Source organism: Aythya ferina, assembly GCF_964211825.1.
Source record: "Aythya ferina genome assembly, chromosome: 3".
NCBI lineage: Eukaryota > Metazoa > Chordata > Aves > Anseriformes > Anatidae > Aythya > Aythya ferina.
Window position 1 is genome coordinate 112,964,393 of NC_140298.1, and position 16,106 is coordinate 112,980,498.

The following is a 16,106-nucleotide window of genomic DNA, read 5'->3' on the forward strand; positions in this document are numbered from 1 at the left end:
ATAGGAAGGACAGATAAACTGAGGATCTTCACGGAGCAGTAGCTGTATTGAATACACCAACCCTATCTTCTACTGGCTGAAGCAAGAGCTGTTAGCTTTTTTTGCTTTGTATCTTGAATGCCTTATGGACCACAATCAACCGTTTTCTGCTGCAAATTAAATAATAAAATTTTACTGTCGTTGCCAGACCCAGACTTCTTTGTTCTCTGAGACTTCTTGGAGCCAAGTTTGTTGCTGTCCTCTGATTCTCACTTTAACTCAGAAACCTGAAAAACTTTATTAATTTGCTCAACTTCACACACTCTGAGTCAGTCTTTGCAAGACTGGAGTCTCATATGTTTTATATGGGTGCTTCCAGCTACAAATTGATAAGACGGTTTCAGATCACTTTTATAAACCAAATGCTTCTAAATGTAATAATGGCATCTGTAATTAAGCCTGCAATGGACAATGGATCTTTCAGTTGCAGTCTGTAGATGTAATTAAAGTTCTTTTTTTTTTTTTTTTTAAGATAATTTTTCTTTTCTGGCCTATTGCTCAAGTTTCCAAAGTTTTATGAAGTGTGTGGTGAGTAATTTTTCTCCCTCTTTAATTAAAATGCATTTTTTATTGTAAAAATGGCCTTGTTAGCACATCCTTCTAATGTTTGGATGTAGATCTTTTTAGCCAGCTGTTTTCAGTGACATTGTGCAAGACATAGATATTATATCCAGCTGCACCAATGTGAATTTCCCTACTACTATTTGTAATAGTGATGATGGCAATGTATATCAGAAACCCAGTTCAACGTGCTACCAAAGTACCAAATACCACAAGAACAGGAACAGAAACGAAATAAAAAGTATCTGAAACTTATAAAAGCTCACAGAAGAGGAGATGTCAGGCTGGGCTTGATGCTGTTGAGGAGTTAGACTCTCCTTGGCCTTTGTGCGGACCATGAGATTCTGGAGCATCTCTCTGACTCTGTTCTGTACCACATCAGATGGTGCTCAGACCACAGCTGGGCAGCAGGGACCTTGGAAGCCAGAGCTAATATGTGGGCCAAAACCCTTGTGTTACTTCCCCAGCAATCCTGTCTGCAAACCCTCTTCCACATTCCAGTGCCCTATCCAGCAAAAAAATCTTGAGCCCCTCCTTACAGCTCAGAAATGCTTTTAACCATCTCTTCTAACAAATTGTTCTCTTTTATTTCCTACTTGAAGAGGGTTTTCTTTTGTTTGGAACAGATTTACTGTCCATATTTTCTGAAATCTATTGTTCTGTCTTCCAAAACAACAGCCTCCTAATTGTTTTGAATCTCCACTTCCTGAGCTTTCCTCTTTAGACATCTACTTCTGCTTCTTTTCTCCTTCAGGGCAGTCTTTTGTTTCTACTGGTCTTGACATTGGTTGGTCTTAAGGTCTAGTACCTGTGGCTTGGTTTTCTCCCCCTGGTTTCCTGCATGATAAACAAATCAGCCTCCCAGGCTGCTTCCTCTAGATGGACAAAGCTCATCTTTATTAACCATTTTCTGCACTGGATTTTAAAAAGAACATCAAACTTATTGGACTTGGGCTAAGCTGAAAATGCCTGGGAGTTGATATACAGCACATGGTGTGGGCTGGTTCATCAGTACTCCATGAAGACATCCTTTACTGGCTTCCCTGGTGGCTAATTTGGCAGCTGAAGCAGAGGCATCATCATCTCCAGAAACTGTTGTTTTATGAAGGGGATGAACTTTGAATTAACACAGCTGATGGAACATCTTTCAAATAAGCGAGAAACTCCAAAAGCAGAAGGGAAGCTTCCTTCCTGGCTGCTTATGACAGGGATTCTCTTGCAGAATGAGGCAGTTCTGAGTTGTTTCTTGGTTTTCCAGGAAGCAGTCTAGGCAGCAGCTTCACCTGCAAGATTGGAGTTACTTTCCTCCTACTTACATCCTTCTTTCCCATCCACTGAAGTTCGTTTTATCTTTTGGCAGATAAGTGTGTAACCACAGTGCTGATTCAGACCTCTGTCAGTATTTATTTTTTTTTTTTCAGGAATCAGATTTCTCTCTTTAGTTATTTGACCTCCTCGTCTTCCATCTTTCATTCTGTCCTCCCTGCTTCAGAGCTCTCAGCACGTAACTTTTCCTGTTTTATCCTTTAGCAAGAAATCTTACTGCATGTTTCAGAGAGAAATCACGTCCTTTGCTTGGGAGGAATTTCCTTCTAGATCTGTCACTTGCCTGTGAATGAGTTCCCTCAAGGGAATATATGCCTTAGCTCATTCCTTTCACCTGCTCCTCAAAATACAGTGAGGACAGCTAGGGTTCTGCTGACTGTTTTAATTCCAGCTGCAGGTCTGCTCCCAAGGCAGACAGAGCATCACTGAGCCTGAGTGTGCTGCAGAATTCGTCTCTTGATTAGGCACCACTAGTCATGTTCCAGTTCCTCATCACTTCACATGTACTCCTGGAAATAGTATCTTGGGCAGTGAGTCTCTTTCTGAAGACTTCATTTATAGCTAGCTCATCATTTGGTCTGATACTTCAAGATCTTATACTGTGTTTTATTTGTTGAAAAAGTTTAAAAGCTGTGCCCAGTTCTGCGCTCCCTGGTACAAAAAAGACAGGGATCTCCTGGAAAGAGTCCAGTGGAGGGCCAAAAAGATGATACGGGGCCTGGAGCATCTTCCCTATGAGGAAAGGCTGAGAGACCTGGGTCATTTCAGCCTGGAGAAGAGAAGACTGAGAGGGGATCTCATCGGTGTGTATAAATACCTGAAGTGTGGGAGACAGAGGGATTTGGCCAACCTCTTTTCAGTGGTTTGTTGGGACAGGACAAGGGGCAATGGCCACAAAATGGAGCACAGGAAGTTGTGCACCAACATGCGAAAGCACTTCTTCACGGTGAGGGTGACGGAGCACTGGGACAGGCTGCCCAGGAAGGTTGTGGAGTCTCCTTCTCTGGAGATATTCAAGGCCCGTCTGGATGCCTACCTGGGCAGCCTGCTCTAGGGAACCTGCTTTGGCAGGGGGTTGGACCTGATGAACTCTTGAGGTCCCTTCCAACCCCTACAGTTCTGTGATTCTGTGATTCTGTGATTCTGTGATTCCGTGATTCTGTGAAAGTAGAATGAGTGCTTCTATTTTTGTGCTAAATTCACAGACTCAGATAATGCTTCCTATGACAAGTGGGTAGAGGTTTCTTCTCAGGCTCAATTCTTTTTTTCAAGTGCACACATGTCATTCTTACATGAAATGAGGACATACAGGACCAATATGCAATCAGGGCTATCAAGATGTAAAGCTGATATGATGCTGAGGTGAAAGAGTAATTATTGTAGCGAGCAGTGAAAGATTGAAAATGTTGTGTTAGCCCATGATCCTCAGGTCTGTGAAGAATTATTTACTCTTTATTCTGACAGAAGAGTCAATGGAGGTGTGTTCCATTCCCTGCTGCCTTTCTAGGCCCTTGGGCAGCCTGTGGGAAAAACCCACTGCCTTCAGCCTTACAGCATGCTAATTTATTAACACATTCAGGTGTACATGATTCTTGCTCTGGAAAGCTTGCTTCATCAGCTCAGTGCCTTTGCAGGCTGCACGTGGATGTGTCAGGTGAGTCTGATCATGAGGTTAACAAAGGCACAGATGTTCTTGGGCATCTGGCACATGCCCAACTTTGCTGCACAATTAGTCACACATCTCAAAACAAGGTGTCTACATCTGGGGATCCATCTGTGATGACTGCTGCCTTGGAAGAGGCCCTGATCTCCACCACAGCATCTAAGAGTTACCATAGTGCAAAAATTAAACTGTTTGGAAACATTATTTTGAACCCAGATAGATTTTGCAATCAAAAGCAGCAATGTATGGCTTGGCTTTCAGATTTGGATGTGTCACCCTTGCTGGAGAAAAACAAGTAACTGTGAGTAACCAAAGTAACGGATGTGATTAATAGGCATTGGCTCCAATTTATTTTTGTCACCAGGAAGAGGTAATAAAGAAATACTCATGCTGGGAAGCAGCCTTAAACTGACTAAAACTCATTCATTGTGGTGAGCTTGATGATATGGACATTACATCACTGAGATTGATTCTAGTATTAAAGCCAGTGCTGTGTGCAAGTTGCAGCTGGTGAAATCCTCCAGCGTGGGTCTGGTGCTATCTGATTTTGGTTTTACCCTGTCAGAGGTCGAGCTGATAAGGATGAGGGAGTAATATCAGCCTAGCAGTCCTGGAATACTAAATTGAAGTGGTAAGATGAATTGCCTATCGAGGGCTTAGACTAACAGTTGTGAAATGAAGCTGCCCAGCAGTGTGCTTTTGTGGAGCGATGCTGTGCAAGGGAATTCACTTGGACCTTGCAGCAGTAGCGAGGCTGGAGGGACGTGCAACTTTTAGAAAGTGGGGCCAGGAGTAGAGAGGATAAAGTGAGCCGATCCCGCTGTCCCCCAGACACAAACTTTGGTTTGAAATACCAGATGCCAAAAGCACAGCTGATATCTTTAAACACTTTCACATGTGGAAGCTTCACCATAGCCAGGAATTGTATTTCTTCTTAGGCAGTGTACTGGAGCAATACAAGACTAACGAAAGCAGAGGGTAACTCTGGTCCAACCTGTGTAAGTGGGTTCTGTATTGCCTGTGAGGACTTAGAGTAGTTTTATTGCTATGCTGTGGGATTTGAGCTTTGTGGGCTTTAAAAGGTTCTTGGCAGGGACCTTTCTCTGCTTAGCAGTACTTACTTCAGACTTACTGTTACTGTCACAGAATCACAAAATTTCTAGGTTGGAAGAGACCTCAAGATCCTCGAGTCCAACCTCTGACCTAACACTAACAGTCCCCACGGTGTTGGCATTTGTGAGTATCCTTTGCTGTGACACATGGGATCAGGATAGTATTTAATATAACATGGACAGTTTGCACTTAGCAAACAAACAAGCAGGAAAAGAAAGGAAATGTTGCCCTAAATGAGCATGCCATCAAGTGCAATGAGAGTGCCGCATCAAGTCTTCCACTTCTGAAGGTCTGGAAAACATGACTCGCGACCATGACCCAACTCTGCTCTACCACATTGCTGGGTTTGGCTCCCCTGCATCATTTTGAGTGGCTAACTGCTTCATTTATGGATAAGAAATTCTCCATTTTATTCCCTCTCTGAGCTCTGGGAATCGGTAATTGGAGGTGAAGCCTTCTGACCTGGAATCACTTCCTGAAAAGGTACCAATATACTTGGAGATCTCTTCAACCCAGCTCCCTAAGGATTTGTTTACATTCAGAAGTTAAGTTACCTACATGCATGTCAAAACAGCTAGCATGAGTGATGCTGAGTGTGTTTATAGCCCTGAGACATGGGGAGGGAGGTGGAGTAAGGGGTGGTGGTGGCGGGTGTAAAAGAAAAGACCAGGTTTTCACTTCTAGAGCTTTGCATGACATGGTGGTGACTGTGATTTATGAGGATGCTGTAGCCTCATCTATCATTCAGCCATCTCTCAGATGTATTATTGATATCTTCGATGCTAGTTAATGAGGGAATACGGTTTCTAGAATATGGCATTTTGGCTTCCAACTGAATGACCTCCTCATCACAAATCCTTTTGAAGTGTATGAGGGAGATGGTCCCATTTGGAGGTTATGATGATGCTGTTACATTTTTCAGTACAATGTGTTATGTGAAGGATAGACAAGTTGACAGGTCAAAATAAAAGAGGGGAGACCAAGCTAATTTCAATATAGGTATAATCCTCCCTCAGAGTACTGCTGGCTGCTTGCTCTGGTGTTTCTGGAAATCACAAGACTTTTGTTCTTAAAAGTTGTATGCAGGGAAAATTCTCTGTTGTGAACAAAGGGAAGTTTTCAAAGTGAATACTTTGCCAATTTTTGTGCTGTAGGGTCTTTTTTGAGTACTGTAAGAGAACAGTCATGGATTTGTCATGTAGGACCCTGGTTGAGCTGGCTCTTGTAGCCTGTGTTTATGAGATGACTTTTTAACATTTTTGCACTCACCAGATTTTGGTGCTCATTAGGGTTTGGAGTTCAGTGCCAACAGTAAAGACCTGACTAGATTGTGACTGTTTGCTACAAGAGCCAAGAAAATTGAGTTCTACCAGAAACCTCCACAATGCTCTGCTGAAGTCCAACTGGTAGCCAGTTACAATAAGTCAATAATAACCACACACAGACCAATATTGCTTAAGATGTTTGGTAATGGCTTGAATCATGGGATGGAGTTTGTGGGTGGCATCAAACTGAATGGCAATTGTTACAGCAAGTGGTAGGGACCTCAGAGGAAAAACCTTGTGAAACCTTGTGAAGTTAAGCAAAGGCAAATTGCACCTGAATGCAATTTGTACTCTGCAACAGTACAGGCTGGGTGTCAGAAAGTAGCTCTGCAGAAAAAAAAAGACCAGGGTGTCCTGGAGGGCAAGCAGTTCGGTGTGAGTCAGGGTGAGGTCTCATGGCAATAGTGGCTAAATGGGTACTGAACTGTATTAGTAAGAACATAGCAAGCACATCAAGGAGAGGGTTTATCCATTCTATTTGGCCCTCCAGTACTTCATTTATGTGCAGTACTGGAGTGTTCAGTTTGGAGCTCCCAAGACAAAGACAGGTGTTGAAAAACTGCAGTGAATCTAGCAAAGAGCCACTAAGATAGTCAGGGGGCTGGAGCACATGGCATATGTGGAGATGCTAAAAGACCTGAGTTTCTTCAGTCTCTCTGCTTAGGCAGGGATGTCATTGCTGGTTTTTCTACTCCCTAATTGTTAGCTAGATACAAGACTTTTTGGAAATGAATAGGAAAAAAAAAGAACAATGAAAAAAAGAAAAAAAAAAAAAACAACAAAAAACCAACACAAGTTACAGCAATGGAAATCTGATTAGATATAAGGAAAAAATTCTTCACCTGGAGATTGGTTTAGCCCTGGAACAGGTGCCCAGGGAAGTTGGGCAATATTCATCTGTGGAGATTTTCAAAACTTGCCTGGGCAAATTATTGAGTAACCTGATGTAACTTCAAAGCTGTCCCTGCTTTGAGCAGGAGGTTGGACTGGATGAGCTCCAGATATTGCTTCCAACTAAATTGTTGTATGGTTTATGTGCTACAGTCCTAACAGGTGACTCTTGCACTGTATATATATTCAATATTAAGGTTTCTAAAAAGCCCATAAAAAAGAGGCTTTTAAAATCTTTTTAAATCTACTTTCGATGTTAGGGATTTTCATCAGTATCTGTAATTGAAGCATGTAGAGTTTATTCTGCTTTCCACTCATTTTGGCTAATGCAGGTGGAGCTGGAGCAGTCTGGCATTTGGAGAGTCAAACATTACATTACTGGTGATAGTTAAGTGAATAAGGATGGCTGGTCTGTGCCGTAAGAAGCTGGCTGTCTAGGTCTACCTGTGTGCTGGTAAACTAGCACTGCCAGGGCCTGGACACTGGAAATACATCCTTTGTGCTGTTAAGTTGTAGCATGGTCCATACCGTAGTTTGTTGTCTTGGCCCTAAAAACATTCTCCTAGGCAGTCCAGAAGACTGTTGGAAATTGTATACAGAGCAGGGACAGCTCCCATTGTGTTTTACCACCCCATTTTGGAGGGTATTTAATAACATGGATGTGGGTTGTTCCAACACAGCTGGCCTCAGGGCTGGGGAATGGGCCAGGGTAGGTTTCCATTTACCAGCAAACATGTTAGCCAAACAGTGTAGGCTGGACCTGGGCACTGTTAAAATACAAATAGGAATTGCAATGTCAGGGCCTGCTCTGGCAGATGGCTCTCTGCTTGGATATTATAACTCAGGCTACATCTGCATTGGTAGGTGGGGCTGGGGAACACTTGTGATGACTAGAAAAGCCAGTGATGTTAGCATGAGGGCATATGGCAGATAAAGCTGTTAGCAGCATTTTCAGTGTGCTAAATCTACAGATCCAGCACCTACAGAGTCAGTCGAGCTTATTATAGTGGAAGGTAAAGTCTGTAGCTTGTAGCAGCTAATTCTCACAGGAGGAGAACCCAAAGACTGACCATTTCTGGTGATGGTTGCAGAAGACTTGTCATGCCCCTCTCAGGACCTGTAGAAGCTGTATGGGTAATTCTCCAGCCTCCCATGGAGGTGGTATGCTCCTGTGCTGGGGGTGAGGCCCCTGTGCAGACAGCCCTGTGGAGTCCGTGAGAACAATAACATAAAAAAAAGAACAAGCACCCTCCGTGAAATCCTCTGCAGTGCTTAGATTTGATGAGTTTCTCTAACTGGACATTTGACAAAAGACAATATAGCAGGATTGCTGCATGCCAGATGTTTCCACTGGAATTTCTGACACTCAATGGATCAAAAATCCCCTAAGGAAGTTTGGGTGTTTCAGTATGAAAATGCTCACACGGGGCCCTGTTCTTTTGTCATTTGCAGCATGTGAAATAAAAAGCTGCCTTTCATTTGAGAAAAAGACACGTTGCCCTCTGGGCTTAGTTTTCTGTGGCCTTCCTGTGTCTGTCATTGCTTCGTTGTTGTGCTGCTGTATTGCGATATTGGGACAAGGCTTTGGTAGGGGTCTGCAGAGGTGGCCTCTGCAAGTAGAGCCCAGCAGCTGCCCCATGTCAGATCAGAGCCAGCTCCAGATGGCTCCAAAACAGACCCGCTGCTGGCCAGAGCTGAGCCATGAGCAACGCTAGTTGAGACTCTGGGAGAATAGATTTAAGAAAGCGGAAAAAAAAACTGCTGTGCAACAGCAGCTGGAAGAGAGGAGTGAGAAAATGTGAGAGAAGCAGCCCTGCAGTCCACCGGGTCAGTGCAGAAGGAGGGCAGGAGGTGCTCCAGGAGAGGCCCCTGGTGGAGCAGGCTGTCCCCCTGCAGCCCATGGGTCCCACATGGAGCAGATCTCCACGCTGCAGCCCATGGAGGAGCCCCCGGTGGAGCAGGTGGATGTGGCCTGGAGGAGACTGCGGCCCATGGAGAGCCCCCACAGGAGCAAGCCCCGGGCCGGAGCTGCAGCCCGTGGAAGGCCGGCATCCCATGGGAGGGACCCCAGGTGGAGCAGGGGCAGAGAGGGACCCTGAAGGAGTGGTGGAGACAAAGCGTCAGGGACTGACCGCAGCCCCCATTCCCCGAGCCACACATAGGGAGGAGATGGAAGAGGGTGGATGGGGGGGACGTGGTTTCAGTTTGCTGTTAGTTCTCATTGCTCTAGTCTGTTATTAGTGGACAATAAAGTATATTAATCTCCTTTATGCTGAGTCTTTTTTGCCTATGATGGTAATTAGTGTGTGATCTCCCTGTCCTTATCTCAACCTGCCAGCTTTTTTTTTTTTTTTTTTTTTTTTTTCCCCATTGTGTTTTCTCCCCCTGTTCTGTCGAGGAGGGGTGTGAGAGAGCAGCGTGGTGGTGCTCAGCTTCCCATCAGTGTGAAACCACCACACTGCTTCTAGCATTCAGTACAGTTTAGGGTTCATTTTTCCTCTCCCTGCCTCCTGATTAGTGACCAAATGGGATCATATTATTTTCTCTGTACATTTTTTCTGTTGCTTTTGGCAACTGCTGATACTGAAGAAGTATCACCTTGCCAAATTCCCATGGTGGCTGGCCTGCTTGGACAGTGAAAGCAAACTATCAAGGCTAGCACCAAAAAGGTGGAGAGCATGTCTGTACAAAACCTCTGTCTTACATGAGAAAACAGTAGCTAACAGTCTGGTATAAGATAATACTTGAGTAAATATTTACATATGGAGCTTTGCATATTCTGAAGTCCTGATCTGACAAACATTTATTCTTGCATGGAATAAACAAAATTAACATAATATTTCTACTTGCACGGTAGATGGTAAAATTGTAAATATTTGACCTCACGGTAACCCTCCTTATGCTTGGAAATACAGCATCTGCCAAGAGTAGACAGAAAAATAGATATCCTTTTTCCCTTGTAGATTGTCAGTCGGCTACTGCTCTCCAACTCATGATCAAGCGATGTCATGGGAAAAGAAGTTGTAGCATATATGCCAGCACCTATGAATTTGGAGATCCTTGTTACCCTGGCATCCGAAAGCATCTCAATGTCATCTACACTTGTGGTGAGTTGCAAAAAAGCTCTTTAACTCTCATTGGGGTATGAGTTTAATGAACAGCAGTGTGTGGAAAATGACAAGAGTTGTAATTGTGCATAAAAAGTGGTTGAGCTTCCAGTTGGCTGATGGCTATTTTCATTTGGCCAAAAGGGAAAACCCTGTGGATCACTTGAGTTTAATTATGCCTCTTTTTGTACTTACTGGCTTGACAGAAAAAGCAGAAAATGTGGAAATCGTGGTTTTTTTTTTTTTTTTTTTTTTTTTAACCTATTCAACACTGCCACAGCAAGGCAGCACAATCTGTCAGTGAAATCAACCCATTCATTGAATGCTTACATCCCAAATGTTAGCATCTTGCTGTTTTATTTCCCTGCAGCAAAGTTGTGGTTATCGGTAGGATCCTTTTTACTTGGTTCTGTACTTCATTTTGTACCAAAGAATAAGACAATCACTTATCCATAATTTGCCAGGACATTAGAACAAAATTGCATGCAAAATCTCCAGGTGAACATAGCAATATTTTCCTAACAAAAAATTGTTATTTGAAAAAAAAAATGTCCTCAGTGGGGATCATAAGTCATATTGTTGAGCAGATACTGTACTCCTAACTGACTAGTCATCTTTGCAACAGAGAAAAAAATTCTTCCTCTCTGAGCTATGTGGTATGAAAACAACATCAGGTCTGTCTTCTTCCAGCAAAAAAAATTTGGTCATTTGTAGCTGATATATTTGAAAATATTTGCTTAAGGGTTTTGTTTGTATAGTTGTTGCTAGGATCAGCTCTGTCTCTCTCTCTGTTTCTTTACACATCTACCTGGAAGAGAAATTCTGGTGCTATTTTGAATCTGCTAAGTAGATGGCTGAACCATCTGATATGCTGGCCGTGTCATCAGACAACAACAGATCTGTGGGTCAATCTCCAGCAGCATGCCAAACAGCAGCATGCCAAATCTGCTATATGATTTTTGAGATGGAGTCACTATAGAATCTGTATAATTGCTATAATGTGGCTGATGTGTAACATGTTGAAGAGCAGAGAGAGAGATTTGGGAGCATGAAGCTCTGGGCTCCTGCCTGGCTGTTGTTTCATTTGGCAAGAGTTGCGGGAATGTCATTTTTTTTTTCTTTCTCTTTGCTTCTTTGTTTTTGTTTGAAATGATTTAGCAAGAAATAGCAAGAATATTTATCAAAGCCTTGTGAATTTTCTAGCCATGAAGGTGATATTGTTATGCCAGTTTTATTACACAAGGACTGGAGAGAAGCTCATGCTCATGGGGATATGACAGAAACCAAGGCAACACAGCAAAACAGGAGCTCCATAATTCAAAATGCAGGGACAAACCAAACAAAGCCCCATGATAAATTTCCAAGAAGATACCTCCTTCAAAGGTCTATGCAACCTCCTTCTGGCATTGTGGTCCTTGTCCCAAAGTCCACTACAGAAGGCATTAATCATCTCTTAATCTGACCTTAGCTTTCCTAGTCATAGCCTAACTGGATCAGGAAATGAGTCATACCTGAGAGCAAAAAATGGCATGTTTGGCTTTTTAGTGGGTGAAACCTGCCTCATCCTTTGAGGTTGTCTATGGCTCCTTTTCAAAACCATGATCTCAGATGTGTCTCAGCTGGATTTTGTGATCATTCAGACATATTTCTCCCCTCAAATGGCAAAATCCTTCAAAATACAACCCCCAAATTAACTAGAAATCAAATTCCAGTTCCATGGGCTCACGCTGGACAGAAGAAAATTCTGTCATTCTCTTAAAAGAAATGATATAAACAAAGAACTCGATGTTCTTACGGTTTAGAGAACAATTGCGGTTTAGAGAATCTCCTGTTGGATATCTCTTTGTTTCAGGTTTCAGTAAAGCTGCATACATTATTGCTCCTGCTATGGTATTCTCCTCTGTTCACAAAACCCATGGGAATGAAAGAGGACAGGCTTTGTCTGATTGGTAAAATGACTCTTTTACCTTTTGGTTTGGGCTTTCTTTTCTATGACCTACATCTTGATACACGTCCCTGTTCCCCACCTCTATCAGTTGTAGATACTGGGTGCATGGAGTGTGGGTTGTGGCTTTGATGGTTTCACTGAAGAGTAGTGAAAGATGCAGGGTAATATTGACATAGCTTGGAAACATGATGGATGTACATTGAGGTTTCTCTGAGCATCACTTCACCCTTTCTCCTGGCTGCCTCACAGAGGTGATTTCATTGCTCTGAGACCAGTCTGCTCACCCTTCTCACTTCTCAGCTGCCAAGCTGTGGCAGAAATGTCCAGCCATGGTTCTGCAGTTTGGACCATGTCACTTGTCCTACCCATGACAAGAACAGACGTGTCCTTGACCAGTGTTACTGAGCTCCTGTGCTGCTTCAGAAGAGGAAGTGAGAGCAAGCCTACTGATGAACATGGTACTGTGGGTAGGAGGATCTTTAAAAAGACATTTCCCATTTGAGAAACTTTACTAGTTATGTGTTCAGGGCAGCTGAACTCTGCTCTGGGGTAGGCTGGAAAGAGAAAAATATGTCTCCTGCTGACAGCAATTTCTAGAAAAAGAAAAATCCATTGAGAGATTAATTTGTGAGGTGACAAAAGGTGATATTAATTCAAAACACATGTGTTGTTAGCAGAAATCATGTCTCTTTTGCTGATGTGGACTTATGACAGGCACTAATATTGGTGTAGGCTGTGTAGAGCAATGGCTAGTGAACAGCAAGTGAGGTGACTTATCTCCAAGTCCTGGTAGGAGAACATCTGCAAAAATCTCTCAGGTCAGCCTTTACAGACTGTCCTTCTCTGACTTGTCAGCAGGAGCTGAGCCCTATCCCTGATCTCCAAGGAGTAAATAGGTAAGGCAACAGCTTTGGTTTCTTTAAACTATTTCCAAATTTCTTGGAGGTTCATTCCTCCATCCCCAATGTTTCATTGGATATAAAAAATCCTGCCAGACATACACAATTTTGTTGATGAATCTGCTTTTAAGGAAAGGTGTCATCTAACTTTTTGTCCAGCTTTAGGTTTTTGAATGATTTGTTGTAATTACTCCAGTCACTGGGAATGCTTGTCTCAAGTCAGTGTGGCAGGATCAGAACTCCATATTATATCATATCCCTTTGCATTTTTCATTAAACACCGATTGATATCACTTAGCTGAGATGGAAATGCTACGAGCTAGAGTGTATGTACAAGATAATTGAAACAAGCAAGAAACTGGCAGCCCGATGAGATAGCGATCTCGTGTGTGCATTAGGGTCCCATTAGCCCAGCCAAGGAAACAGATGAAAATCCTCCAACATAAAACATTCCAAACCTGAACCTTGGCAGGAGCTGAAATGCTAACGTTTGGTCCAAAGCCAAATTTAGCTAATGGGATGGTGGAGGAGGTGGGATTTTCCAGTATGCGGGTCCCATTGCTGCATTAATAAATGCATTAATTGTTATTTAAATAGGAAAAGGCAAGTTAATTCTGGGAAAGCACGTAACATGTGGTGAGCTTGCTTTCTGAGCATGGAAGCTGTAACTAGAGGAAAATACAAAAATTTTGGCTCTGCTTTTCCTTTAAAATACCCTGAAACTCATAGAGGGTAACAGCCAATAAAGGCAATAATGCAACTTAGAAATATAGTGCAACAAAGACTTCAGAAATCTTTCTCTCTTTCTTTATTATTATTATTATTATTATTATTATTATTATTATTATTATTATTATTATTATTATTATTGGTTGTTAGGTTTCATTTTGTTTGGTTGGCTTAGTTTGTTTTTCCCCTCATCTTCTCTCTGTCCTAGTCTCTGTCACTCTGTCTCTATCTATGTCTTTCTTTGGTATAAAACACCATGCTTGCAAGATCTGCAGGTAGCTTCCTAGTGTCATTATTGCTGTGATTTTTTACTTACTGATGGAAGTTACTGTACTCCCGACCTTTCCCTTTTTCTTAATTGTCCACTTATTACCTTCAAAGATTCCCTTTAATTCTCTAGACTTATTTCCTCTCTAGTGTACTGAACTCATAAGTCAGCAATGAATTTGAAGACTAGCTGAATTTTTTTGCACATGCGTAATACAACTTGCATTCAAAGAAGTGTTTAAGTGTGTGCTTTACTTTAAGTCCCATGCATAAATGGAATGAAAGTTAAACATTTTCTTAAATACTTCCTTGAGTGGGACTTGACTGTATGTAAAGAGAAACCATACTCATAGCACTGTAAGTCAAGAGAAGGGAGCAATCCAGAGTGCCTGCTGTCCTGACTGCCAGACCTGCCACCATGCAGGCAATGGAGACTGCAAATGTGAGTCCTCTGCCAAGTACCTCCTATTCTTTAAAAGCATGCATTGATCAGAAATGCTGTGTTGAGAAAAAAAAAAAAAAAAAGAATAGAAAAGAAAATGAAAGAAAAAAAATAGAAAAGAAAAGATGGGGATTGTAAATTTCTTTGTGTTAGGCATGTTTCAGTGGATTGGTTGTAGGTCCTGGATAAGTGCTGAGTTTTTTGTGCCTTTGTTAGATGCAGGTTTTGCAAAATGGAGCAAATGTGGCCTTGGATATGAGTATCCATCATGTGTTTAGATGTGTGTGTGTCTCCTTGATTCATGCTCAATAGAAAGGGGTCATTGGGCTGAGAGCTAATGAACTGCCATGGAAACTCATAAATTGCTTGAAAATCCTGCAGTTCTGCCGCATTAATAATCCTGCCATCCTGCTTTATGAGGCAATAAGCTGAGTCCCAGAAGCCTCACCCTTTACATCCTGATGAGAGAACTGGGCGGGTTAAAAATAAAACATGACTGCAGAGACAGCAGCTAATGCTGTTTTGCGGTGAGTGGTGCTACTGGGAGACCAAACGTGGCTGATGGGAGGTGGTAGAGATGCTCTGGGGTGATGGGAGTGTGCTGACCTTTGCTTTCTCTGGGTACTTGGAAAAGCAGGCTGGCTTCATCCAAAATGTTGTGTTTAATCAAATACCCTATCAAGTACATTGGACTAGAGGCAGGCTCTGTGTTAGATGAGAGCTCTGAGGTGGTTGCCCTCATGATGATGATGAGGAGAGAGGCTGAAGAGGCACACAAATTCTCTCCTGTCACCTCAAAGGGACAATCCCCTAGTCCATTAACTCCTGTGCAGTAAATCTGTCAATGCCTCAGGCTGGGTGAATATAATAGTCCCTTTTGCTCTTAACATTTATGAATTCACGAATGTAGAAAATGTATTTTTATCACTGTAAAAATGCTTTTGTTGCTATTAAAAGCAATGCCCAAGACCTGAAAAAAAGAAAAAACAAAACCCAAACCAAACAAAACAGAAAGAGCAATTCCAAACTTCAAAGAAGAAACAACCCCCTTCTAGACCCTCTTAGAAACAAGGCAACACAGTCAAGGTCTTGCTAGAGAAAGACAGACACAGAATATAAAAAACAGACTTCTTTTATTCAGAAGTTATAAAACTGATATTTACCAGCAAACAAACATTTTAGAAAACCTAATTCTAGGGATATTAAACTGGATGAACAATGTTTGATAATGCCTGTTTAACTGGGATTCTTTTGTCGTACTGTAAAGCAGAACTTGGAGGTGTAGATTTTACATTCATGGCCACATAGTTTGATCTAACAAATAGATAAAGAAAAGAATAATAGTTTAATATAATCAAAAGATATGGTTACTTTCAATGACATGAGTCTGGGTTCAGAGATGGTTTGGGACATCTTTTCAAATCCTGTCTTATTTTCCTAATGTCATAGAAGTTTCTCCAGTATTTTTTGTAGCAAGCCTATGCTTCTGTTCAAGTTACAGTGTTCTTTCGAAAAGCTATCCAGTCTCATGTAATGACTGCAAATAATGAAAAATTCATAAAGTGGAATTCATCTGACCAAGTGTAGACACATAAGCCATGGAGATTTATAGTGTGGACATTCCCATCTGAGAAAAATTCCTTTTACAGGTAATGGAGAGAAACAGCTGCTTCTAAGGCACAAATCATCTCATCCTAAAGTAGATGCCTGAAAGAGATGAACTGCGTATCTGAAGTGACAGTTCCCCTGTACTGGCTATCATGCAGCTTCTGGTAGCTAGCTGAGATATTGTTATC

At 42.1% G+C, this 16,106-nt stretch overlaps 1 protein-coding gene across 3 annotated transcripts in view; it reads left to right on the plus strand.

The window, feature by feature from the left end:
• Positions 1–16,106, plus strand: part of EVA1A (eva-1 homolog A, regulator of programmed cell death) — a 199,771-nt gene that overhangs the window by 87,906 nt on the left and 95,759 nt on the right. For all 3 annotated transcript variants that reach the window (XM_084515727.1, XM_084515728.1, XM_084515729.1), the window contains one exon: positions 9,882–10,025. In XM_084515727.1, coding sequence (XP_084371853.1) covers positions 9,882–10,025 — 144 coding nt within the window. The remainder of the gene's footprint in view (positions 1–9,881; positions 10,026–16,106) is intronic.